The 27,987-nt window shown below is 39.0% G+C and overlaps 1 protein-coding gene across 1 annotated transcript in view; it reads left to right on the plus strand.

Moving 5' to 3' along the window:
- The window catches only part of snd1 (staphylococcal nuclease and tudor domain containing 1), a 1,008,210-nt gene that overhangs the window by 472,862 nt on the left and 507,361 nt on the right, over nt 1-27,987 (plus strand). Inside the window, exon 16 of the mRNA XM_073066877.1 lies at nt 3,323-3,432. Coding sequence (XP_072922978.1) covers nt 3,323-3,432 — 110 coding nt within the window. The remainder of the gene's footprint in view (nt 1-3,322; nt 3,433-27,987) is intronic.

Raw genomic sequence — 27,987 nt, forward strand, 5'->3', positions numbered from 1 at the left:
AATTGCAACAGGGATATCATCCAGTTGTCCCAATTAGGCCATGCCATATTACACATGACCAAGTATTTCAAATCAGATTTATCTAGCAGTTTTTATTTAACCAGTTTGCCCTCTTTAAATATAACTTGGAAGTGTTGAGATTCTGGCAGCTATTACACTGCCTGAGTCAGTGGTGGAGGCAGATACACTAGTGAATTTTAAGAGACTACTAGACAGGTATATGGAGGAAGTTAAGGTTGAGGGTTATATGGGAGGCAGGGTTTAAGGGTCGGCACAACATTGTGGACTGAATGGCCTGTACTGTGCAGTATTGTTCTATGTTCTGTGTATTAAGTGAATTCAGGCGCAAAATTCCAGTGAATTTTCCCTGCCTTCCTAAACTTACATTTAACCTCACCTCTATATGTCTTTCATTGCCATTAATTCAAATACTCGAAACAACCTGATTTAATCTGCTGTATCCGGTTCTGTCATAATTTACACATTTTCATTACATTGCACCATAATCTGCAGTCCTTCAACGATAAAGGTCCAATTTTCAAGTCTTGTCTTTGTTTCTATTTTTTATTAAGCAGTGTCACAGTGAACCTTCAGGTTTTAAAATCTTCCGTGCAGTGTGAAACTTAACACTGTCTGAAGTACAAGAGTACAGAAACCATATCCATATATCTGCTTTGTCTGATGCTGACTGACTTCTGTCTGAACTGGACAGAGGTGTGAACTTATAAACCCATTCCATTCCTCTACTCTTGTTCTAACATACCCCCAACACCTCCTCCCTGCACTTGCTAATCCTGCTATACTCTCTACCCCTCCAACCCCTCACTCATCATCACGCAAGGCACTTTTGTATACCTTTGAGCTCCCTCACTTTCCCTGTCCTGCTGTGCCCTCCTCCTCTGACTCTACTCATTCCCTCATACTGACTTTCCTACCCTTCCTGTCTTCTACACCAGTATCTTTCCCTTCTCTATCTTTCCATTTTCCCATTATGAACCCCTCTACCTCGTTTTCATCTGCCCCTTTCTCTTGTTCTCTCCCTGTGGTGTGCATATATATATATAAAGCACAGATAAATTGTGGTGTCAGCAGGAGCGAGAGGTCTACGGTTCAACGTATTGATCAGTGACTATCGTTGGTTGTATCATTTTCACTAGCAGGACTGTTTGTTTGATTTAGCTTGTCTTTTTTTCCAAAATTTGAAGTATCCAGTGGTGACAGCTATTGTTCTGTCTACTCTATTTATCAGGCAAACCAGGTTATGTAAGTGTAAGTCTTTTTATTCATGTCCATATGTACAATTAAGCCAGGTAAATGAGCTTTGAACATTTTCGTTCATATGGTTTTTGTGTGGTAATGAACTCACCGTAGCATTGTATATTCCTGTTGCTTAACATTCTGCCTTTGAGATTGAGCTTTGTTTCTCTTACGGCTATTGCCATTAAACAGATCTCATCCCCCAAGCCCCTACTGTAGCTGTGAACAGATCTCTGTTTTGTAGCACTGACTTTTACTGAGCTGTAAAAGCTGTATAGAGGTGCATTTACAGCACCAAATATCATTGCTCTATTTTTCCTTGTATTCTCATTTTGTATATCATTGTCCATCTCATAATCATATCTGCTGCACCTTGTGGTACTTATTGTTGCTGTAAGGGTTTGTAAGCTTTTTTGCTCTATGTTCTCCTTTGGAGATAAGTATTATCTGGTCACTTATCATATATCCAGGGGTTTTCTGGAATGTAATTCCTGACGCCATGCATTTTTTTTTTCTGGGTATTCTATCAATCCTTCATTTTTTAAAATTGAAGATGTTGGAGATAGAAACATGGAAAATCTACAGCACAATACAGGCCCTTCGGCCCACAATGCTGTGCTGAACATGTACTTACATTAGAAATTACCTGGGGTTACCCATAGCCCTCTATTTTTCTAAGCTCCATGTGCCTATACAGGAGTCTCTTAAAAGACCCTATCGTATCTGCCTCCACCACCGTCGGCACCCCATTCCACGCACTTACCACTCTCTATGTAAAAAAAAATTACCCCTGACATCTCCTTTGTGCCTACTTCCAAGCACTTTAAAACTGTGCCATCTCGTGTTAGCCATTACAGCTCTGGGAAAAAACTTCTGACTATCCACACTTGGAGAAAAATACTGGAGTTTAAGACCAAATTTGCATTGTCATGCCAATCCTGTCATCAGAATGTCTCAAAACCCTCAATCATTTGACTTTATTTTGAACCCCACAAACAACTGAAATAAATGGAGCTATAGTGTTCTCGTGCAGGGTGTAGAAACTCTGAACTAACACCAAGTTAAACCGAAGTCAATGAGGACAGGATCACAGTAAGATTAACTGTTTACTGTTCACTCTTCTGCATTAACATATGGTGAAAACTGTTGATAAAACAATACAAAATATATACAGTATTTGTTTCCTTCTTGGCATCACATTTACATCATAAATACTTGTATAAGTAAAATTACAACAAACTATATTACATTAAAGTCTCATTAAAGTACAACATACAGTCAGACTCTACCTACGCCATCAACAGCTTTAAATACAATTCAACACAAACTTTCCAGCAACACTTTCAATAGCACAAGTAAATAAACTTTATCAACCATCATTACTTTTAACAGAATCAGCGTTAACATTTTTACTTCAACATATCGACTGTCATATGAACTTATGGCGTTGCTTCTATGACGCTGATCCTGCACACACAAGCCCCCGCCTTCCCATTTCTCCAAACCAGTATTTACCCACAAGACGTGGTGAAACCAGGTGTGACGTCATCGCATGCCGTGATACATCACAGATAATGAATTTATCTTCAACAACTGCAACGTAGTTATTAGCCTTAACTTTAACTAGAAAATAATTACAAACGAATTGCTAAAGCGAAAATGTATTAAAGCTAAATAAGTGCCTTAAGGGCAACACAGGAGCTGTTGATGTACTTTCAGTATTGGTTGAAGGAAAAAGTACTGTTTGGATCTATTGGATCTTCTGTACTTCTAATTTTAATATAATGGAGTAGGAAATATGGCACTTGAAAAGATTGTGATTCTTACCACAAGGTGTAAGCTCGCATGTTGGGTGCACTTGCTTTAAAGTTTCCCTCTGAGGCTTGATTACTGGTATTTTATTTAATAGTTTTTTACATTTACTACTTCAGACAGTTTGAGGTTTGGGCTGTCAGTTGGCCTTCACTGTAACATGATATCTGAGTTTGTGATGATTTTCAAACATGAGCAGAATATTTTTTCTTTTAGTTTCCATCATTCTCAAGAGCGATATTTATTGTTTCAGGTATCGAGTGCCCTCGTGGGTCCCGGAACACGCCTGCAGGAATCCAGGAAGGAGAACCATTTAGTGAAGATGCTACACAATTTACTAAAGAGTTGGTGCTGCAACGTGAGGTAAGTGAGTGACTCACATATGGTCTGTGGATTTTGTGCTCAGATGTCTCACTTTTAAGGCACAAGTGATACCAAAAGATTTTAATTGAAATGGAGCTGCATAAATCCTTTTGTATGCTTGACAATTAAATTTCACTGCAGTATCTGATGGCGTTTAACTGTGTTATTGAAGAAGCTCTAATTTGTGAGATTTTTGTTAGTGTTCTGTGCAGTACACCATTGGTACTGGAATTAATTAGTGGTTACCCAGTTCATCAATTGTATGAGAAGAATGCAGCTGCTTTTTTATTTCGTATTGGTGGCCTGATCCAATTACTTTTCCCAGCCTTGCTCCACAGCAAAATCCTCTACATTTGCATTTCCACTTCCATCCATCTGCATTCCTCACAGCCTCCATTTCCATATATTTTCAGATAGGTTGAAGATCTAAGGTCAATCCTGTTGCTGAATGTAGAAAGCACACTGTGACTGAAACATTCTTTAATTTTGCGGAATCTCTAAAGCAAACCTAATTCTATCAACTTCTCTCACTATTTAAAATAAGAACTATTAAATTAATTCTTTTGTTAATCCAGCAATAGTTCAGCTGTAGGTCTAAGCCTTGTTGAGTTTCTTCGTTTTTCTATCTGATAACTAACTCATGGATCTACTCTATATTGAACAGTAAATCATCTTGCACTCTCATTAAATCAGTTTTGGAGTGTGCAAAGGAGCTATCTTACTACCTCTGAAATTATATAATAAATGCTATTTAGAAACTCTGTAATGAGGTAATGTTTCAGAAATCTGTTTGCCAGGAACTTAGAAGGATTAGAAAAAATTTGTACTTCATAACAGACAAATCATAAATTTCACAGTGCATGATTCAGCAACCAAGATTTAATATTTCATTATTGAGTGGGTTTCTGCATTCTGGATATTCAGCCAGCTGTGTGCCAAGTAAAGAAATGGCCTTACTGGTACCACTGAAATGACTGGAATATGGGAACATAGACCATAAGATATAGAATTAGGCTATTTGGTTCATCATGGCTGATCCATTTTCTTCTCAGTCCCAATTACCTACCGTCTACCTGTATTCCTTCATGCCTTGAACAATCAAGAATCTATCAACCTCTGCCTTTAAATATATATAAAGATGTGGCTTCCACAGCTGCTTGTGGCAACAAATTCCACAGATTCACCACTCTCTGGCTAAAGAAAATTGTCATAATCTCCGTTCTGAAAGGATGCCCTTCTATTTTGAGGCTGTGTCCTCTAGTCCTAGACGCTCCACCTATAGGATACATCTTCTCTGCATCCACTCAATAGACAATAGATGCAGGAGTAGGCCATTCGGCCCTTCGAGCCAGCACCGCCATTCAATGTGATCATGGCTGATCATCCACAATCAGTACCCCGTTCCTGCCTTCTCCCCATGTCCCTTGACTCCGTTATCTTTAAGAGCTCTATCTAACTCTTTCTTGAAAGCATCCAGAGAATTGGCCTCCACTTCATTCTGAGGCAGAGCATTCCATAGATCCACAACTCTCTGGGTGAAAAAGTTTTTCCTGAACTCTGTTCTAAATGGCCTACCCCTTATTCTTAAACTGTGGCCTCTGGTTCTGGACTCCCCCAATATCGGGAGCATGTTTCCTGCCTCTAGTGTGTCCAATCCCTTAATAATCTTATATGTTTCATTCAGATCCCCTCTCATCCTTCTAAATTCCAGTGTATACAAGCCCAGTCGCTCCAATCTTTCAACATGTGACAGTCCCGCCATCCCAGGAATTAATCTCATGAACCTACGCTGCACTCTCTCCATAGCAAGAATGTCCTTCCTCAAATTTGGAGACCAAAACTGAACACAGTACTCCAGGTGTGGTCTCACCAGGGCCCTGTACAACTGCAGAAGGACCTTTTTGCACCTATACTCAACTGTCCTTGTTATGAAGGCCAACATTCCATTAGCTTTCTTCACTGTCTGCTGTACCTGCATGCTTACTTTCAGTGACTGATGTACAAGAACACCTAGATCTTGTTGTATTTCCCCTTTACCTAACTTGACTCGATCGAGGGCTTTCACCATCCAGTAGATTTCACTGAGGTCACCCCTCATTCTTCTGAACTCCAGTGAATACAGGCCCAGAGCCATCAAACGCTCTTCATATAATAAGCAATTCAATCCTGGAATCATTTTTGTGAACCCCCCTCTCTAGTTATAGTATATCCTTTCTAAGATGAGGAGTCTAAACCTGCTCACAATACTCCAAGAGAGACCTCACTAGTGCTTTATAAAGTCTCAACATTACATCCTTGTTTTTATATTGTAGTCCTCTTGAATGCTAACATTGCTTTTTCCTTCCTCACCACAGACTCAACCTGCAAATTAACCTTTAGGGGATCTTGCACAAGGACTCCCAAGTCCCTTTGTAGCTCAATTTTTTTTGTATTTCTCTCCATTTCGAAAATGGTCAACCCTTTCATTTCTTCTACCAAAGTGCATGACCATACACTTCCTGACACTGTATTCCATCTGCCACTTCTTTGCCCTTTCTCCTGATCTATTGAAGTCCTTCTGTACCCTCTCTACTTCCTTAAAACTACCTGCCCCTCCACCTATTTCATATCTTTGGCAAACTTTTCAACAGTCATCAGTTCCATCGTCCAAAACATTTTCATAAAACGTAAACAGAATCTGTTTCAATGCAGACCCCTGTGGAACACCACTTGTCACCGGCAGCCAACCAGAAAAGGCTCCCTTTATTCCCATTCTTTGCCTCCTGCCAATCAGCCACTGCTTTATCCATGCTAGAATCTTTCCTATAATACCATGGGCTTGTAGCTTGTTAAGCAGCCTCATGTGTGGCACCTTGTCAAAGGCCTTCTGAACATCTTAAGTACACAACATCAACTGATTCTCTTCTGTCCATCCTGCTTGTTATTGCTTCAAAGAATTCCAACAGATTTGTCCTTGAAACCATGCTGACTATAGCCTATTTTATCATCTGGCTCCAAGTACCCCAAAGCTACACCCCTAACAATCAACTCCAGTATCATCCCAACCACTGAGGTCAGACTAAATGGTCTATGATTGTCTTTGTTCTGCCACTCTCTCTTCTTGAAGAGTGGAGTGACATTTGCAATTTTCCAGTCTTATGGCACCATTCCAGATTCTCATGAGTCTTGAAAGATCATTACTAATGCCTCCACTATCTCTTCAGCTACCTTTTTCAAAACTTTGGAGTGTACACCATCTGGCCTAGGTGTCTTATCTACCTCCAGCCCTTTCAGTTTCCCAAGAACCTTCTCTCTAGTTATGGTACCTTCACACACTTCATGCTCCCAGACACCTGGAACTTCCACCATACTGCTTCTGTCTTCCACACCTTTACGAATAATGTCTTCTAGAATGTTCTTGGTCTGTGAATGCTGATGCTATTTACTTGTTTTTATCACTTTTAATTCATGGGAGAAGTGGGGGATTCAAGGGGCACACTCTGAGTGAAGCTTGACAGTTGGTTAAATGGATGTTTTGGATGATTGATGTGGTTTACCTTATCATGATGCCTGACATCAATTTTCATGTGACTCTGTGTTTTGAAATATCACTGACATTTGTCCACTGTTCTGAAAAATCTATATCATTTTAAAAAATGGTCTTTCTACGTTTTTAAAATGCAGATTTATAGGGGGAGTCCCTAAACGGCACACCAACCACTGCCCCACAGTTTTACGGCTTTATTTTAATAACGTTGCTGCACGTTCTCTGTTTTTTGGGGACTGGAGGTGTTAACAGTGAGAGAAATGTCAGTTAACATGTCTCCCATATTTGGTACTGTGCAAAAGTCTTAGGCACATATATATAGCTGGGGTGCCTAAGAATTTTGCATAGTATTGTAGTTATTTTATACGTTGTGTCATACCACTGCCGCAAAAAAAATCCATGAGATATGTGGGTGATGATAAACCTGATTCTGATGTGGGTGTCTGTTGTGGACTGAGAGTGGAAAGGGGGCAGGGAGAGGGGAATCATGGTTAGGTAAAGGGAGAGGAAGAGTGGAGGGAGCATGAAGTGCCAGAGGGACATTCCGTAATGATCAATAAACCAATTGTTTAGAATCAAGTGTTCTTGCCTGGCGTCTGCATCCATGTCATCCCCCACTACAGCACTCCTTCTCTGCCATGTGTCCTATATCCCTCCCACTCTATCCATTCCCAACCTCCCACAAGATTTGCAAACTCTCCATCCAGCACCCTAGCTATACAGATGTGCCTAAGACATTTGCACAGTTTTGTATATGCAGTTGTACTTTGAAATGTTGGGAAATGGATATAGGATACATGGGGAGTACAAAAACAGCACTCATACTTAAGGTCTTTAATGTCATTCAATGCAGTAAGGTAAACATTGTTCTTGTGGTTATCTTGAAGTCTCTGTTTATGCCTAAGTCTCCAAGAGTAGTGATAATTATGATTTGTTAGTGTTTGGTAGTCTGCCAATCTGACTTGTGTCAGGGATGCTTCAACTGATGCACTTTAGATAGTGTTTCATGGACAATACCGTGATTTTGTATATATTCTTTATGAACTATTTTTATTTTTTCATGGGCTTTGTTGCTGAAATTTGCTTCTTTAAAATATATCTGAGTATTGAGTTGAATGGAAGTAGGATAAAACAGCTTCTTTTATTTCCCAACATAATTTGATTGTCATCCTTTTACCATTGTCATCAGCCACCAGCAATATACAATGTTCTCGCTGCAGAAACTTGTTGTAGAAGGATATTGGTCTATAGGAGAAATGTTAGGCACTGGCACATTAGCTTTTCTGCTAACTGGTTTAACTGTGTTGAGTAGCCTTCAATTTATGCAGCATTATTCTCAATCCATTGGATTTTTTTATATTCACTTCATATGATGAAAGTCCTTTCTTGAATGTGGCCTCATTTCAGAACTCCGAGCTTCTTTATGAAAATAGCTATAATTTTAGACACACAAAATGCTGGAGGAACTCAGCAGGTCAGGCAGCATTTATGGAAACAAATTGTAACCCCCTGGGTCGCCTCAGGCTCGCTCAGCTCGTTCTCGTCTAGGGGGAGCAGCCTTCGGCCCCGCCAAACTGGGTAATCAGCTGGTGTAGATGCTGTGTGATGTCCCCACCTCGCCCAAAAACAGATAGTACACCATATGCGATTAAATGACTACAATTTATAAAGATTACTATAAGTGATTAATAACGATACAGTATATATGGAGGAAAAGAAAATAAAGAAAAGGCGCCAACTTATTAAAGTCCAAACCACTTCGTGCACAACCGTTGGAGCTCAATTACTGAAGTCTTCTGACCACCATTCGATCCCCTCCGAACTCCTCGACTCGCAGCTCAGGACCTTCCGAAGTGGTCAACCAAGCACATCTATCTTCGTCTCCTCTCCTCGGGGTACCTCTTGACCTTGGACCCCCGCTTGGGGTCTGTTCCTCGCCCAGTTTACAGCATCGCGTTCTCTCTCTCTCACCCCCTCGCACCAATCTCCCCAAAAGCTCGCCAACAATAGCTTACAGACTCAGAAGAAAGAACAACATTAATCCCAATTGGTTTACAAAGGAATACAATTCTCGTTATCAGTAAATTTTAACCCAAACAAGCTTCCAGCACTCTCTCGCAACAAAGAAGCATTCCTACTTTTAACAAAACAAAGAAGCCATTTTGATTTACACAGTAACAAAGTAAAAGAAGAAACCCCCTTTACAAAATAAACAGTCAGTGTTTCAGGCTGAGACCCTGCATCAGGGCTAGGAAGGAAGGGGGGGGGGGTGGTCGCTGGATTAAAAAGGTGGGGGGAGGGGAAGGAGGACAAGCTAGAAGGTGATAGGTGAAGCCAGGTCGGTGGGAAAGATCACCTAGCATTTACATTACCTCATCTTGTTCTGGGAAGTGTTTGAGAAGATGTTTGTTGTAGAAAGACTTGGGCTTGGCACTTCTTTTCCCCCACATGAAACCTTGCCCCCCCCTACACCATCTTACCTCATCTGCTCGTATCCTCAAACCCCACCCCTTATCCCTTGCCCTCTATCTTGTCTCGCTTGCACCCTCCCCATCCCAGGTCTCAACTCAGTACACTCCCACCTCAACCTCCAACCCCAAATTCATATAAATATTGACTCCCTGGTTTCATCTTTAATTTATCAAAGTACTTGATATTTTAAGAAGAAGGGAAGTGAATAATTTTTGAATAATAGACTTCCATGAGAGGGTCATTCTACCTGATGGCTGTAAATCACTGAGATTTACTTCAGGGTAGAATTTCTCATGCGGACTTGTGTATAGGTTTAACCTATTTGAACAAAGTGTCTGCTCACCTTATTTGTAAGTGTTATAGCCCATTAGAAATTATGGGGATAATGACTTAGAATGAAATCTAATGCTACATTGTGCCGCTGTGGTTTTATTCATGGAAATGGGGACAAACTTCACCCCACCCCACCCCCCACCACCCCAACTTTATCAGAGGGCACAGCCTCAGAATAGAGGGGTGTCTCTTTAGAACAGAGATGAAAAGGCATCTCAGAGGGTAGCGAATCTCTGGAATTCATTGCCGCAGATGGTTGGGGATATTTAAAGCAGAGGTTGATAAGGTCTTGATTAGTCAGGGCATCAAAGGTTATGGGGAGAAGGATAGGAGAATAGGGTTGAGAAGGATAATAAGTCAGCCATGATAAAGCATACTCAATGGGCTGTGTGGTCTAATTCTGCTCCTCTGTGTTATGGTCTTGTGGAGATCATTTCCTGTCAATCACCTTATGTACAGACCATGTCTCTTTATGGACATAAGATCAATCTATGTATCTAAGCTATTATATGCATTTATATCAACACTCACAAAATACTGGAGGAATTCGGTAGGTCAGGCAGCATCTATGGAAATGAATAAAGTTGTCAATGTTTTGGGCTGAGACCCATCTTCAATCCAGTCCATAAACAATACTGAAGAAGAGTCTCAGTCTAAAACATCATTTCTATAAATACTGACTGATCTGCTAAGTTCCTTCAGTATTTTGTGTTTGTTGCTTTTGGTTTCCAGCGTCTGCAAAATCTCTTGTGTTTACTTATTTATATTTATTGCATTTTTTATTATTGTGTTATTTATGTTGTGCGTGTGGTTGTTTTTGCATTGTATCAGATCCAGAGCAACAACGATTTAATTCTCCTTTAACACTTGTGTACAGGAAATAACATTAAGTACTTTTGAATCTTGCGCCTGAGATGGGGAGGGAGGGGGTTGATGGTATTTAATGGAGCTCTAAGAAATCTGTAACCAGTTTAATGAATTGTAGAATATATTTAATGATCTTGCAAGAAAGAGTTTTCCACATTGCCTTGAGGGGAAGTTGGCTAATTTTAATGTGCTGTTCTATGATTTAACTCTATTAGAGTTAAAATTCCATAGGATCTCTAGCCACCTTAACAGAAGTTTATAATATAAATATACTTTAAGGGAAGCTGCTAATGGTTTTGCAATGCTGATTTAAGGAATTCTCTCTTAATAGATCATTGTAGATATTCATTAAAAGAAAGCACTTGCAAGTGTAAAAGCATTTTTTTCTGAGCTCAAACCAATTTAATGCGGTTTTATCACTTCACCCTTCAGTGCTTTTAGGAGAGGCTGTAACTAAAATATTAAAAAATGCATATTGTTTGTTTCAGACCTCCAGCTTACATTATTACTCTTTTGAAAGGCAGCTTCATTTGTGAAAAGAAATGGCAGTAAATTCGAACATCCGTGTCGTTATTTCAGCGCTGCGTGTAGCACACCGCTACAACATCATCAAATAGAATTGTGATCAAGGAATCATTTTCCGGCAATGTTGATTGAGGAATAAGTATTGGTCAGTCCTGTTGCATATTTTCCTTGCTCTCAAACTAATGCTATATTGGATGGCAAGTTTCATTCAAAAGACAGAACCTCCAGCAGTATAGCCATCTCTTAGACTTGCACTAAACTCAGCCTAGATTTGTACACTCATGTCTTTGGGCCCACAAACTTTTGACCAAGTTTAAATGTTGCCAGTGAGTCTTGTTAACACTTCGTGATTGTTTTGAGAATTATGTAACACTTACCCAACAGGCTGGTATATGTCTAGGGGAAAAAGAGATCCAGCCACACACCAACCCACCTCCCGTACACGCAGGTGCTGTGAGAATCGCGTTTATGACTCGCGCCCGCCAACAGTATCAAACCCACAACAAATACCGTTATGAAATACACTTTAAAGAGTTTACTAAAATTAAAAGAGTATTAGGCAATACAATATATATATATACAAGAAAAAAACAAAAGGCGCCAACTTATCAAAGTTCAGTCAGTTTAGTGCACATCGGTGGAGCTCATCCAGCGAACCATTCGACTCCTCGGTGGTCGTCCTCCTGAAACTCCCACTTCGGACTCCCCGGTGGTCGTCCGAGCGCACGTCCTCCTTCCTCGGCGTCTCCCTCCGGACTCTCCTCACACCCCAAGCCCGCGCAACCCCTCCCCCAAGTTCCCAGCCTCACAAAACACAATAACATTCCCCATTGATTAACAAATGAATACAATTACCATATCAGCCATTCTAAAGCGAAACAACGGCAAGAGAAACTTTTAACAGACAAAGAAGCATTCCTACTCGTAACAAACCAAAGAAGCCCTTTTTAGTAACATACACAGGACATTGTACAATTATAAAAAAAGAGCCATGGAAAAGTTGCACAATTATATTTAGTTGATGTGCGTGCCCTGTACTCCTTGTATACCCATGCCTGTGTTGCCACCCATAGTTCCAATCTGCTAATTAAATTTGCTGATGACACTACATTGATTGGCCTAATCTTAAACAATAACAAGGTGGCCTACAGAGAAGAAGTCATCCCTCTGACACAGTGGTGTCAAGAAAACAACCTCATCCTCAATGTTGCAAAAACAAAGGAGCTGGTTGTGGATTACAGGAGAATGGAGACGGGTTAATCCCTATTAACATCAATGGATCTGGGGTTGAGAAGGTAAACGGCTTTAAATTCCTCAGCATCCACATCACCGAGGATCTCAGGTGGTCTGAGCAGTGTGGTGAAAAAGGCACAGCAGCACCTCTTTCACCTCAGACGGTTGAGGAAGTTTGGTATGGGCCCTCAAATCCTAAGAACTTTCTACAGGGGCACAATTGAGAGCATCCTGACTGGCTGCATCACTGCCTGGTATGGGAAATGTACCTCCCTTAATCGCAGGATTCTGCAAAGAGTAGTGCGGACAGCCCAGTGCATCTGTAATTGAGAACTTCCCCTGATTCAGGACATTTACAAGGACAGGTGTGTAAAAAGGGCCGGTAGGATCATTGGAGACCTGAATCACCCCAATCACAATCTATTCCTGCTGCTACCATCCGGGAAGCGGTACCGCAGCATAAAAGCCAGAACCAACAGGCTCCGGGACAGCTTCTTCCACCAGGCCATCAGACTGATGAACTCACGCTGATTTGAATGTATTTCTATGTTACATTGACTGTTCTATTTATTATAAATTATTATAAATTACTATGATTGCACATTATACATTTAGACCGAGATGTAACATAAAGATTTTTACTCCTCATGTATGTGAAGGATGTAAGAAATAAAATCAATTCAATTAATAAATTAATCCAATTGCAGTGCAGTGGGAGGTGTGCTCAATTTCAGATCTCAATTTCACTGTGATGTGCTCGACTGTGTTGTCAAATACCCACGTTTCCCCCTCTTGCTAATATACTCACAGTATAAAGATCCATGTGCCTGATGTGGAGTAGAAAGTTTTCTGTGGAGGTGAACTAAGGCATATTTGTATTTAGTATTCTCTGTAATATTTCCTATGTTTGGGTTAAGTGACCAGGCAATCTATTGAGTGAACATTCATCCTTGGACAGTTTATCCAGTGAATACTCTTTCCAAGAAAGTTGGGTAAAGAAAAGATGGTGTGAAATGTGAGAGAGAAGCTGGACCAAAGATTGATTTTAGAAGTTTCGGAACTCAGTATATCTTATTTTTTTGATTTAGATAGCAGCAGTGCCACAGAAATGGACATTGAGTCAAAAAATACCCAGGAAAACAGGAATCGTGTTTTTAAAAATAATGAATGTTATTATTGAAGGTAACGTGCATATTGCTGAGTTCTTTCTACCATTTGAAAGTTTAAATGGATTTTCAGCTCTCCTTTAGGCACAGGAAGAAAAGAACCACATGTAGCTGCCACAGTCTATAGGATAGTTTTGCAGTGTCAGTGAGCAATGGCAGCTGAGAAGTTTGAGAACAAAAAATAAAGGGTGAGGTTTTCATGTGGTTTCAGTCCTGATGAAGGCAGCATGATAAATTGACTGATTGTCCATCCATGGTGGCAACTTCAAATTCAATGAACACCAGTTATTTTTGCATATAGCTTGAAACCTTGTTTTTTTAAGCCAGTCATTAAGGGAATTAGATTTTGATTCAATGTGTAGTGATTTCATCTTCTGATACATTGTTTAATTTTATTCTGGTTGATTTGTTCCACTCATTCATCCTCCCCATCTCACTTCATCCCCTTTCTTCCCTTATTCCATTTCTTTTTGTCCCTGGGCTCTCACCGTGCCCCCCCCCCCCCCACCTCTTGCTGTGATTCATTAGACAATACTGAAACCATTCTTGAGCTTGAAAATATATACATGACCATAACACTGGATAGGAAATGGTCTGAAAGCTCCAGCAATATTTTTACAAAATAAAAATGTGCAACAATATTGCATTTTAATGAGGAACCAACACCCCCTGCCCCCTGTTGGTTTGTACAGAGTGGAAGGTATGATCAGACCATGGCAAGTAAGAAACTTCTTAAATTAGAAAGGATTGCTGAATCAATATAGTATTTTGTTTACAACTTGGAATGTTACACTAGTTTTTTTTACCCAAATGTTTCCCTATACTGTTTAATGTTCATTTTTATTAAAAGCTCCTTTATTGTTCTAGTTTTTGCATTCAGATTTATCACAGGTGACTACTGATGACGAAACACAGACTCAATTTGGGTCTCAGTTGTTCTGATGTAGTGATGTGCTCTGACACCAGGTGGCTCCAAGGAGCAGTACACCACTGAATGGAGGGGAATACCATTTCCTCTTCCATTATATTGTATATAGAGAGAAAAAACACTCACTGCCACTGGGCAATACTGGACTACTTAGCAGATTTTGTTGAAAGGAAAAAATGTAAATTATATTTCTCCCTAGCCTGTTGTTTCATAATATAAGTGCACTTTGAAATACTTTAATGGAAGATGCTTTCAATTAACATGGAGAGCTTATACATCATTGTTCTTAGGAATCAAAATATTGAATTCATTAGGAATCAAAGGGAAAACCAGAGTAATACCCCGTAATGTGAAAGAGCATTTATCTCAGTCCGTGGATTAGCTCTTCTTTGGTTTAGTATTATAATCTGAATGATCTCCTCTGCTGTTTCAGTGACCTTCATAGATTATGTATATGCATAAATTCCCAATGCTTGTACTGCCCTGAACAATCTCTGCCTTAATGCCTTAGCTATGGTGATTGACCTCCCAATAAACACAATCATATTCCAATTCATGAGGTATGACTCCAACCATTGGTCTATTTTCTCCTTGCTGCTTTAATTTTACTTGGGGTCCTTATTGCCAGCAGGCCAAATGCTGCACTCATTTCGAGGACAGTCACTCTTCTCGAGAATCCAGTAATTCAATCCATGTTTGGGTCAAGGCTATGATGTGAAAAATTGATTGTCATTTAAATTTGTGCTGGGGTCCTTTAATGCATTTAGAATAAAAAGATCTTGTGGCTCCTTTAATTTGAGGCATTCTTTCTGCATGTTGCTTTTCTACTAGCCCGCAGGAGAGTTCTTCAAGAGTTTTGATTTTGACCCCAGTTCTATTTTCTCTAGCTGGGGCTGTTTCCTTACATTTACATTGTAAATTTTGAATTTCATTTAAATTACCCTTCATTCTTCCAAATGTCTGAGAATGCAGGCTCATTCACTCTTGCTGTCAACTTACTGATCAATACAGAGAGCCATTTATTATAAAAAGAGACCAAAACTGCATATAGTAATCAATTTGTGATGTCATTAAAACCCTGTAAAATTTTCAAAAGGCTAATTTACTCTGATTCAAGCCCATCCAATGAAAGTATACAGACTTTGAGCATACCTGCTATCCAACCTTCACTTTTGTTAACAGCCACAGTATTTATCTGCTGAGCAATTTGACCTTCTAATTGGAGATGACTCTGATATGTTAATACTGATGGACTTAGCAAAATCAATACTATTGATTATTAAACATTTCTAGATCTACAGCTAATGCTAGATTTGGAATGTCTTTGGATAGCCTGTGTTTAAAAAGGCCTGCTGACCAACTCTGGACAGACTCTGTATGGTCAACAAATGTTCATTTGAAAAGGGTCTGAGAACATTTCCTTTGTTTTAGATGCTGAGACAGAGATAGGAACCTGTTAAGAAAATGAGCAACTATTAGGGATTATAAAATTTAAAACATGTAAATGAGGGCAAAAGGAATCTTCCACCCCCCACCCCCCAAACTGGAGAATTAAAAATCTAGAACAGATTTCTGTGCCATTGTTGATGAACAAATATTCTAATGGTGAAACATTTTACTGCTTTTCATTCATTGATCATGTGGAAGCTGTTACCAACATTAAAAATGTTTCCTCACACTGTAAAACAGCAAAGCTACTCCATTTTAGTATTATAGTAACTAAAGGTATGGGTAAGAAAGAAAAACATCCCTGGAGCATTTCACAAACTCAACACTCAGCACTTTATAGCAAGTACTCTTTGAATTGTGAAGAGTTGTTATGTTTGATAGTAGGTAAGAACAGCTGCTCAGAAGATAGATGTTACATTGTACAAGTAAAAACAAGCATCATTAATCTTCCCTATTCTCCACCCCCTCTGCAATGGTGTGCAGACAAAGGAGTATTCAACATACATATTAAGGGGGGGGGGGAGAGCAAAAGAATTAAAGGAGAAGGACTTGGGTGCATTTCATACAGAAGATACTAGTTTTAAAGAGAGTACATAATATTTGGTGTGAGTTTACATTCAAATAAAGTTGGTCCTATCATTACTCAGTCTTGTTACTGTCCTTAGTTACATTGGTTTCGTCCAGATAGAAGTAGCTAGCATTTTATTTTAATTAAAACTACATGGTGGAATTTAACCAAGTGCAAATTAATCTCGTTATCTTTGTCTTGTATAAGAGAAACCAACGTTCAATTATGCTGGGTATCCAGAAACTTTATATAAGCGTAGTAATTCTGAGATATTGCATTTAATCAGACAAAAATTACTTAATCCTTTATGTTTCAGGACTAAGTTGGAGTTTACTTTTAAATGAACTGCATCTCTGGAAAATTCCTGCAAAATCTCACCCCGAACAGAGCAAGTGTATATAGCTAGGGGCATTTTGGGAGCAACATTTGAATATATTCCATACCAATAGATGTGGAGTATATTGTATTCAGTTACATGAATAAATTTGGTATTATTGGCTTGTGTGCTACTCTTTTGAAATAAGCTCAATTTGTCTCTGCCCCAAATCCTTTCTGATAAAATTACATACTGTGTAGAAAGAACTGCTTAAGCCCCTTGTGAGTAACCATGCTTTTTGAGTTATCAGTCAGTAGGTTTATGCTTTTTGTTTATTGGCCTTTTACCCTTCCTTTCCTGTAAATATCCCCTGTTCTTTGGAGGGTACCTAGGTAGCTTTCACCATGTTTTCAATTCAATACGCCAGGTTTTGTGTTGTTACTGGGAAACATATTTCAGTAGGACGAACAAGGAAAGGCAGTATAAACCAGATCCATGGTTTTAAAAGGGATACAGAAGAAGTAATTTGGAGTTAATGTGCATAAATCATTGAAAATAGCAAGGTAGTTTGAGTGTTTTCTTTCCAAAAGAATTCACAGATATAAAGTACAAAAGCAAAGGAATTGTGATGTAAGTTTATAAAACTGAAGTATTATGTTCATATCTGTCCATCGTACATGAGGAAAGATGTGAAAGCCTTGGAGAGGGTGCAAAAGAGATTTGCGAGGTGACAGACAACTGAAAGCTCTCCATTCACTCCCATTCTGAGCTCTCTTACATGGTCTCTCATACTGTTCCACTGAACCCCTAATTAAGTGTTTTGAGGGACAGCATTTAATCTTCTCAAGATGGTTTGAACAGATGAATCTAAGTGAGAAGGTGAATGGTGACAAAGATGTAATAGCAGTTTCAAGGGGATAGAAACAAGCTAAGTAACTGGGAGCAACATGCAGACGTGTCAGCCAGAATAAAACAAGTAGAAATGCTGCATTTTTTAGACACAAGAAAGACAGAGTAATAGACAAAAAAAAGAAGGAACTCAGCTGGTTAGGCAGCATCTTTGAAGGGAATTGGACAGTTGACATTTTGGCCTGAGACCTTTCATCAGTCCTGAAGGTTGACCTCAAAAGTCTACTATTCATTTCCCCCTATACCTAATGTATGACCCGCTGAGTTTCTCCAACATTTTTTGTGTGTTGCTAATTTCTTTTTTAAAAAAGATTAGAGATTAGGAAATGTTTGTATTTAAAGGAACTGAAACTGTGAAGTAGTCTACAGACTGATTCTTGGCAGGGTGTGTCAGATAAGACAGTGTACACTTGGCATTAAAGGCTGTGGGTCATGTGTGTGGGAATAATACGGATGGCTACCACCCAATCTGTGTGGACTTAAATAAGCAAATGGCCTTATCTTGTTGTGGCTTTCAGAGCAAGTTGGCTGATTTCTGTTTTCTAGAGATTAGAACAATGAGAGGTGACCTCATTTAAAAAATGCACATTTTTGAAGGTTCGCCAAGCTAAATATGTGATGACATTTCTTCCTATTGAGAAGTCTAGGACTTGTGATGGTTAGTGTCTCAAAACAGAGGCAGGCTGGAAATTCGTCTTCACTTGGGTAATGACTCTTTGGAGAACTCTACCATGGGTAGAGTTGGAACTGGTAATTTTGTAAGAAAGTGGTCAGTCTGAAATGTTCTTAGTTTCTCCCTCCACAAATGCCATCTGACCTGTTGAATATTTTTAGCATTGTTTTATATTTCAGATTTCTGTCATGTAAGGAGTTTTTGCTTTTTAATACTGTTAGCCTGGCCAAGCTTCTGGTCACAAACATGAGAAAATCTGCAAATGCTGAAAATCCAAGCAACACACACAAAATGCTAGAGGTACTCAGCAGGCCAGGCAGCATCTGTGTCCACATATTAGGCGAAGACCCTTTGACAGGACTATTCTGATTAAGTTTATGGTCAGCTGGATTAAAGTGGTGAACTTCCTGGTGATCATTGAGGACAAGGAGAAATGATTACATAGATGGTGTAAGTCCTACTTTCAGTACACAAGCTGCTTTGTTATTAAACTGTTTTTGAATTCTGTGGAATAATTCATAGTCAATTTGATTTTTAACCCCATACAAGGAGTCATTAATAGCTCCTTGAATTTGGTCACAAACTGGATTTTTTGTAAACAAACAAAACTAAGACCCTTTTGTGAGTGATTTATGTTCAGGCCTGTACCACCTAAAATTCTCTATCTTTTTAGATGCAATTCACTCTTCTAGAACAAATTCCCCTGTACCTATTTACACCAGTTTTGTTAAGCCTGCAATTCCCTCCCTCTCCCCCTCCCCCCATCCTAGGTCCCTCTCTGCCTCTCTCCCCTTTCAACTTTCTGCTCCTTTATCTCTACAGTTCTTTCATGCTTATCCCCTCCCCCCTTTATCCTTTCTCTGATTGGTTCTCCACCTGGCGCCTCTAGCCCCTCCCCCTCCCCTATCTCTATTACTGGGCTTCGGCCCTCTCTCCCCCCCCCCCCCCCCCCCATTCCTCATGAAGGGTCTCGGCCCGAAACGTTGGCTACTCTTTTCTCACAGATGCTGCCTGACCTGCTGAGTTCTTCCAGTGTCGTGTACGTATTGTTAAGCCTGCATATTGCCATAGTTGTTGAATGATGAAAGTAGGTTGTTTGCTCTCCAAAGCTCTGCATCAAGACAGTTTCACTTTTAAGCTGTGTATGCATCAGAAATCAATACATTATTGTACATTTTTTGGTGACAGCTTGTAATTTTGCTCAGCCGTTTGGTCCTGCTGCTGACTGTTAAATAAGAGGAGCAATGTTTCCTTTCTCCCTATTGATCAAAGTGACATCAAGAAAAATGGCAAAAAGCATGAGGACTCTAACCTTTAATGTGGATGATAGCAGGACAGAGGTCTGAAATTCCTCAGTCCTGCAGCTCTGACTGTTTTTGATAAAGGAATTTTAGTTCTATGAACCAATCTTGTTCACATTTAGACCATAAGACCATAGAAAATGGGAGCAGAATTAGGCCATTTTGCCCATTGAGTCTGCTCCACCATTTCATCATGGCTGATCCAATTTTCTTCTCAGCCCCAGTCTCCTGCCTTCTCCCCGTATCTCTTCATGCCCTGACCAATCAAGAATCTATCTACTTCTGCCTTAAATATACATAAAGACTTGGGATCCATAGCTGCCTGTATCAAATTCCATATTCACCACTCTGTGGCTAAAGAAATACATCTTCATCTCCGTTCTAAAAAGGTGTTGCTCTATCCTGAGGCTTTGTCCTCTGGTCTTAGACTCTCCCACCATAGGAAACATCCTCTTCACATCCACTCTATCAAAGCCTTTCACTGTCCAGTAGGTTTCAATGAGGTCACCCCTCATTCTTTTGAATTCCAGTGAATACAGGCCCAGTGCCAAAAAAAGATAGTTATGATAAGCCATTCAATCCTGGAATCATTTTGTGAACTTCCTTTTGAACCTTCTCCAATTTCAGCACATCCTTTCTAACATAGGGGCCCAAATCTGCTCACAGTATTCCAAGAGAGGCCTCAACAGTGCTTTATAGAGTCTCAACATTACATCCTTGCTTTTATATTATAGTCCTCTTGAAATGAATGCTAACATTGCATTTGCCTTCCTCACCACATACTCAACCTGTTAATTAACTTTCAGGCAATCTTGCACAAGGACCAAGTCCTTTGCACCTCAGTTTGTTTGTATTTCCTGTCCACTTAGAAAGCAGTCATTTATTTCTTTTACCAAAGTGCATGACTGTACACTTCCCAACACTGTTCCATTGCCATTTCTTTGCCCATTCTCCTAATCTGTTCATGTGCTTCTGTAGCCTCTCTACCTGCTGCTCCACTTATCTTCATATAATCTGCAAACTTTATATCAAAGCTATCAATTCCCTTATTTTTTCCTATCATACAATGGGCTTGTAGCTTGTTAAGCAGCCTTGTGTGTGGCACCTTGTCAGATGCCTTCTGAAAATTCAAGTACACAACTTCACCCAATTCTCCTTTGTCTATCCTGCTTGTTATTTCTGCAAAGAATTCCAACAGATTTGCCAAGTAAGAATTTCCCTTGAGTAAACCATGCTGACTATGGCCCATTTTATCATGTGCCTCCAAGTACCCTGAAATCTCATCCTTAGTGGTAGACTCCAACATCTTTCCAACCACTGATGCCAGACTAACTGGCCTATAGTTTCCTTTCTTCTGCCTCTATCCCTTTCTGAAGAGTGGAGTAACACGTGCAATTTTCTACTCGACCATTCCAGAATCTAATGGTTCTTGAAAGATCATTACTAATACCTCCCTGATCTCTTCAGCCACCACTTTCAGAACCCTGAGGTGTATACCATCTATTCCAGGTGTCTTATTTACCTTCAGACTTTTCAGAAGAACCTTCTCTCCAGTTATGGTAACTTCACACACTTCATGACCCCTGACACCTGGAACTTCTGCCATACTACTAGTGTCTTCCACAGTGAACACTGATGCAAAATATTTATTTAAATTTTTTGCTAATTCATTGTCCACCATTATTACCTCTCCAGCATAGTTTTCCAGTGGTCCGATATCTACTCTCGCCCCTCTTTTACACCTTATGTATCTGAAGAAATGTGTGGTATTCTCTTTAATGTTATTGGCTGGTGTTCATTTGTATTCCATCCTTACCTTAATAACGTTTTTTTAGTTGCCTTCTTTTGGTATTTATAAGCTTCCCAGTCCTCTAACTTCTCACTAACTTTTACTCTTATTATATGCCCTCTCTTTGGCTTACATGTAGGCTTTGACTTCTCCTGTTAGCCATGGTTGTGAGATCTATCCTTTAGAATAATTCTTCCTCTTTGGGATGTCTGTATACATCAAGAAATGCTCCTTGCCTTTGTGCCTTTCGACTTGCTTCCAGAAATTCTGTAATTCAGCACCAACTTGGATTTTCCCAATCTACCAGCATATAGCAGTTCCTCATGACTATTGTAACATTGCCCTTTTGGCTTGCATTTTCTATCTCCATCAGTTACTTAGGCAATGGCTGCAGAAAGTCCTGTGAACTGTGCCCGACAAAACAATCTGTAATAGGATTATATTTTGTTAAATTATTGATCTGTCATTTTAGCCCATTTTGTTAATGCTACTGGTTTTATTAGTAGTCCATGTCTAAATTTCAGTCAAAGAGCACAGGGAACAGTGATGATAGAATCCCCTTGGTACTGGAAGAAGAAACTACAGACAAGGCAATGAGCAGATTAACTTATTTATGTGATTAACAGTTTTAGTATTCCCATTGTCAGTCCTTTTGGTTTAATGGTCAGAGATATTAATTTGTGTTAACTAAGGACTACTACTTAAAAATGGTTCTTATGAAAAATAGAGTTAAATCTCAAATCAAAACAAAAATGCTGGTAAGTGCTTAGCAGATCTGGCAACTTTTGTGTTGAGATATTAAACACTAAACTGGATTATTTGATAAATAGTTAAAATGAGAATCTTGCTTGTGAAAGTTCTGAGAAGTGGTAGTTCAGTAAACATCTGAAAGAAAAGCAAAATACTATTGATAGATGAAATTTAAAATCTTCCAGTATTGTCAGCTGAGATTATTCAAGATGAAATAGTCTAAGAAGGAGATTTGTTTCTAATAGTTGAAGTTAAACTTTCCTCTCAGCACCCTGGCAGCTTCTTTTATGAACATTGAAGCAATGGTATTTTATGGAAGCAAAATGCATTGACATTTCATGGTATAAGGTAAGTTGCTTTGTTAAAGCACTGAAAGAGGAGAACAAGTGTCAGGGGCCAGTATCCAATTAGTTTCTTTTATCTTTTCCTGGGAACAGATTTATTCCCAAGCTATTGATGTTTGTTTTGCTTGAGGTGATAGATTTACCCCCTTTTCATTGGGGTTAGGGTGAATGTGTGTGTATGGTTGTGGAGGAGAGGTCTGGAAAACTATGGGGAGTGAAGAAGCTGTATAACATGCAGCATGCTGACGAGAACGGTTTTCTCAGCAGTATATGGTTACACGCTGGCGCTGTAATGTATGCTCTGCCATTGAGAAATCCTAACACAGATAGGAATTCAGTGAATTATGCCAAACTAACACTCACTGTGTTAATAAATGGATTCAAACATATCCTAATTAGTCCATTTAGTTGTTAAATGTTAGCTTACAGTTGGTCTCGGTGATGAGAGCTAGGCTATTACAAGCTTGGAAATGTTAAATTAGATAAAATAACAAGACTAATTTTAAACATAACTATTGCATAAAAATAAAAATTGAATGCGTGGATTTTCTTTGCACTGGTCAAATGTGTGAGCACAGTTAGTCAAATAACAGGCCAGTGTTGAGGAGTTTGATGGGCCAAAAATATTTTCAGCTTTCATAATTGCTGGCAACTTTTTGCATTCTCATTGCTGAAGTTTCTTTTAAAAAATCTAATCTTAGTTGATGTTGCATTATCATTTAAAACATCAATTGGTTGGACTAGCCACTTAAAATATAACTGGTCAGACTAGACACTTAAAAACGTGTTTTTCTTCTGTTGTATAACATGAAAAGCTTCCACTTAGATATCTAGTTTATGCCAGTTTATGCCTCCTACAATACATCTTGCAGGGCAAGTTGATGTAATATGTTCCTGATGGCGTGAACATATTACATGCATTTTGATTTCATAAAATACCATTGCTTCAATATTCATATTTCTCCTTCCAGTTACTTTTTTAACCCACCCCCTTCCCTCATCTTCTGTTTCCCTCTTCAGCCTTTTACCTCTTCCCTTCACCTGCCTATCACCTCCTGCGGGCCCTCCTCCTTCCCTTTCTTCCATGGTCCACTCTCCTATCATATTCCTTCTTCTCCATCTCTTTGCCTTTTCCACCTATTACCTACCAGCTTCTTACTTCATCCCTCCAGCCCACCCACCTGGGTACACCTGTCATCTTGCTTGTACTCCTTCCCCTTCTCCTCTCCCCCTCACCTCTTTATTCTTGAATCTTCCCCCTTTCATTCCAGTCATGATGAAGGGTCTCAGCCCAAAAGGTCCTCTTTTTATTAATTTCCATAGACACTGCCTGATCTGATGAGTACCTCCAGCATTTTGTGTTTGTTGCTTTGGATTTCCAGCATCTACAGAATCTCTTGTGTTTGTGATATGTTCCACAATTTTATCATGGTTCATCATACTTTACTTTAGCCTGTGTGGATTCTATTTATTTGAAGTAGGTTGAGGCAAGGTACCTGTCCTGTGGGGTCACTGAAGTATTTTTGTCCCCCGTATTGGCTACATCCCATGGTTCTTCACACCTGATTTGCAAGTCTATGCCTATGGCATGTATGTTGATTGTCATTTGTCAGGATGTTCAATTTGATTTTAAATGCTATTCTGGTGGTTTTGCCAAATTGTATTCATGATTTTTCGCACCTTGTGGAGAACAAATATTGGCAATTGACAAGTAGGACTATGTGTGATTGCTAATCAGTTGAAGTGAATTTGAAGCCTGGGTCAGAAAACAGAGAGGGAGAAACTGCCATTTTCTCAGGTATGATTGGAATTCAATGAAACATGTATTGAACTGCTTAGATGTGGGCAGGACGAGGCTGAACTTTGATCTTTTTGTGGTTGACTGGACAATCAAAAACAGTACTTGCAGCTCAGATGTTCCTGTGCTATATAACAATTAATTGTTCCTTTGGCTGTAGCCTGTTTATTACTAATTCTGTTGCCTTATGTACTTCAAGTGTAAATACACCAGTACATTGTCTGGAATTACTCCTTTTACTTTTATTTTTAGAGGCCTCATCCTCATGTCTAATTTTCCTTTGAAATGTCTTGGGAGATTTCTATGTAAGTACAAGCAAGTGTAATAACACTCTAGTTACAGTTTATAAAAACTTTCATTACTTGTGTAGTATTTTAATATAAATATTTTGAAGGAGAGGATGTATCAAGAAGGACTATCTTGAAGTCCATTCCCCAATTCATTCAATTGCATTTTGAAAGACTTCACTGTTTGTTATTTCTTCCCTGGTGGGCAGATTACAGGCATCCTTGGATGTGAAAAAAATCTCTTTAAATCTGCTTTCATTTTAGTTTTTTTTCTTCTAGCTATTTTTTCTGGTTCCCTTTGATCCACTGTACCTTCAGAATAATTAAATTGTATGTAACTTTATGCAATCAGACAATTAGAAAAAGTTAATCTATTCCAATGTCAGCCTAAACTAAAACTTATATTTCACACAGCAGCTGTGATATCTCTATATATGCAAAATAGTATTAGCTGTGCAATGTGAAGGAGATTTTGTGAAATGATACTTTAGTTTGAGCAGTTGAACTAATTAAAGAAATTGAAGACGCACAAACATGAGATTCTGCAGATGCTGGAAATCTTTCCCCATCACCCAGGGCATGCCCTTTTCTCACTATTACCATCAGGTAGGAGGTACAGAAGCCTGAAGGCACACACTCAGTGATTCAGGAACAGCTTCTTCCTCTGCCATACGATTCCTAAATGGACATCGAATCCACGAACACTACCTTACTTTTTAAAAAATATTTGTTTTTGCATTATTAATCTATTCTCTCTCTCTCTCTCTCTCCTTATTTATTTATTTATTATTTTTTTCTTTCTGTATTATGTATTGCATTGTACTGCTGCTGCTAAGTTAACAAATCTCATGACGCATGTCAGTGATAATAAACTTTATTCTGATTCTTGAGCAACACACACAAAGTTGGCAGTATCTATGGAGAGCAATAAATAAGTTGACATTTCAAGCCAAGACCTTTCATCATGACTGGAAAGAGGGTGTCAGAAGCCAGAAAAACATGTATGTGGGGGTGGGGGGGAAGAGTGTTCACGATGACAAGTGGTAACTAGGTGAGGGTGTAAAGGTGGGTGGATGAAAAATTTCGAAGAAACCTGGAAGATGAGAAAACGAGGTGGTCTCTCAAGGGAATCATGGGTGAAAATCTGAAGCAGTGTATTATACTGCTGCAAAAAGGAAAGAACTTCATTACTGTTAACTTAATTGATCAAGCTTGTCTAAAATCTTAGTTTTGCAGTGTTTTGTCTTTTCTGTTTTTGCAGCGACTGAATTATCTTGTTATGAAATGTCTAATTTTTTCTCCTGAGATTGGATAGAATCTACCCTTCAAGGCATTTATAGGGTGCATGATATTGGCCAGAATCCTTCAGCAAGTGAAATATCGATAACTAACATTTAATTTGATGCAGATGCATTTGTGTTTACAAAGGAGACTTGCCTAAACTAAAACACTTTGCAAGTCACACAGCATCAGTGGAGATAGAGTGAAGCAAATTTAAAAATTGTTCCTACTTTAATCCAGGAGGAGGATTTTGGTTTAGTTGGCGAAATTAAAAGCATGCTTTTGTGGAGGGGAAGAGCGACTCCATATCATGTCAAATTCCAATGTATGTTTTATTTGGAGACCAGTTTTTTAAAAATTATTTTGATTATAAATTTGGTTGCATTGCTTAAGTTGCATCTTAATTTTCAAGAGTGTCCAGGAAACATTTCATTCTAATCAAATATGTATGTCACACTATTCTAAAAAAAATGTGAATTGAGCATTGATTTTTTCCCCCTCTATTTTCTTTGTGGATTAAGGAATTAGCCAAATACAAAGGCAGACTCTGTTTCACTGAATATCAGTGGTGTTTTGGATGAGGGTGCAGTGAGGTTGCTGAACTGTAACTGGATTATATTTTTGTATATAAGAGAATCTCCATCTAAAATGGTCTGCTTTTGCACATTTACAGTGGTGTAGCCCTGAAGCTTGTATGTGTTACTGGGTAAAGGTTGCTGCAAGTATGCACATGTGCAGTTTTGTTTATTACAAATCATTTTGCAAGCATGGTATTGATATTTCTGTCCTGCTCAACTACTTATTATCCGTACGTAACTCACTAAATTTCCAAGTTAAAACCAGTTTCAGATGATGCATTGTAATGCCATAGCAATTTTATATTATAAAGTTTGAATCTGCAATACTTCAGTGTGATGTCAGGGTATTGCACTCCTGCAAGTGGTGGATGCTAACCAAAAACAAATACAGTCCTTTAATTACTCACTCAGTGCAATCTGTACAAAATCAAGCAGTTTAAGGAGAATTCAAGATCTGAATTTATTTAATGGTATCAACTTTGCAGATTTTAGCTGTTTATATGGTTATAAACTCACACTTAAAGACAGAGGTGACTGGCACAAACCAGTAATGGTGTAATATTGCAATGTTTCCTGCAATTAAAATCCTCTTAATTTTTCCTTGATAACAAAATGCTTTAAAGGTTGTATTTCATAACAAAAGTTGTAGTTTAAATCTGCCCATTAGAGATTATTCAATAATAGATGTTTATTAAAAGATCATAGTTGTTGATGAAGTTTACCTCCAGTCTCTTTCCCATGTGCAATATTCACAGACTTCTTCACACTTAACTTAGCACTAGCAAAACAAAATCTGTTAATTGACGCAAGTGTTAATGGACTGCTATTTAGTTGATGTAAAAAAACAGAAACTGTGGTAAATGCTCAACATATCAGGCAGCATCTGTGGCGAGAGAAACAGAATTAATGACCTTGCAGCGGAACTTAACTGATGTGTTGCAATTTTTATGTAAAGGCATAGCTTTATACTTAAAAAGAAATTCTGGTTTTGGCTGAGTGACTGATCTAAGAAAGGGAGGCATGGCAGGACACCTAGGACTTGTGCGATGCAAACCCAGATTTTTCTCTGACCTGGAAAACCACTGTAAATATGAGGCTCAAGCTCCTCCTGCTGTTGACAAATTGTAGGAGCTGGGAAAAGAATCTGACCAACTTGACACTGTTGGAGCCCTTGGATGCATCTTTTTTATCAGTGTTCAGTTGTAGGTACTGATGCAGGAGAGGAGCTTACTGGCAAATTCAGAGCCTAGATAATAGTATCCTAAATGTTTCATTGGTACATAGAGGAAGGAGAAAAGTCAAGAGAACAAGAGTTACAAGAAATTCTATATTAAGCAGAGCAGAATCTTCTGCAGGCACGATTCCAGGATCGCTTGTTATGATGCAGGTGCTGGGAGTTGCTGAATGGCTATAGAGCTGTGGTAATGGTTCATCAGTAGAAAAGGGTTAGGTCTTGCAGACA

The sequence above is a fragment of the Hemitrygon akajei genome, chromosome 14, assembly GCF_048418815.1.
Source record: "Hemitrygon akajei chromosome 14, sHemAka1.3, whole genome shotgun sequence".
Taxonomy (NCBI): Eukaryota; Metazoa; Chordata; class Chondrichthyes; order Myliobatiformes; family Dasyatidae; genus Hemitrygon; species Hemitrygon akajei.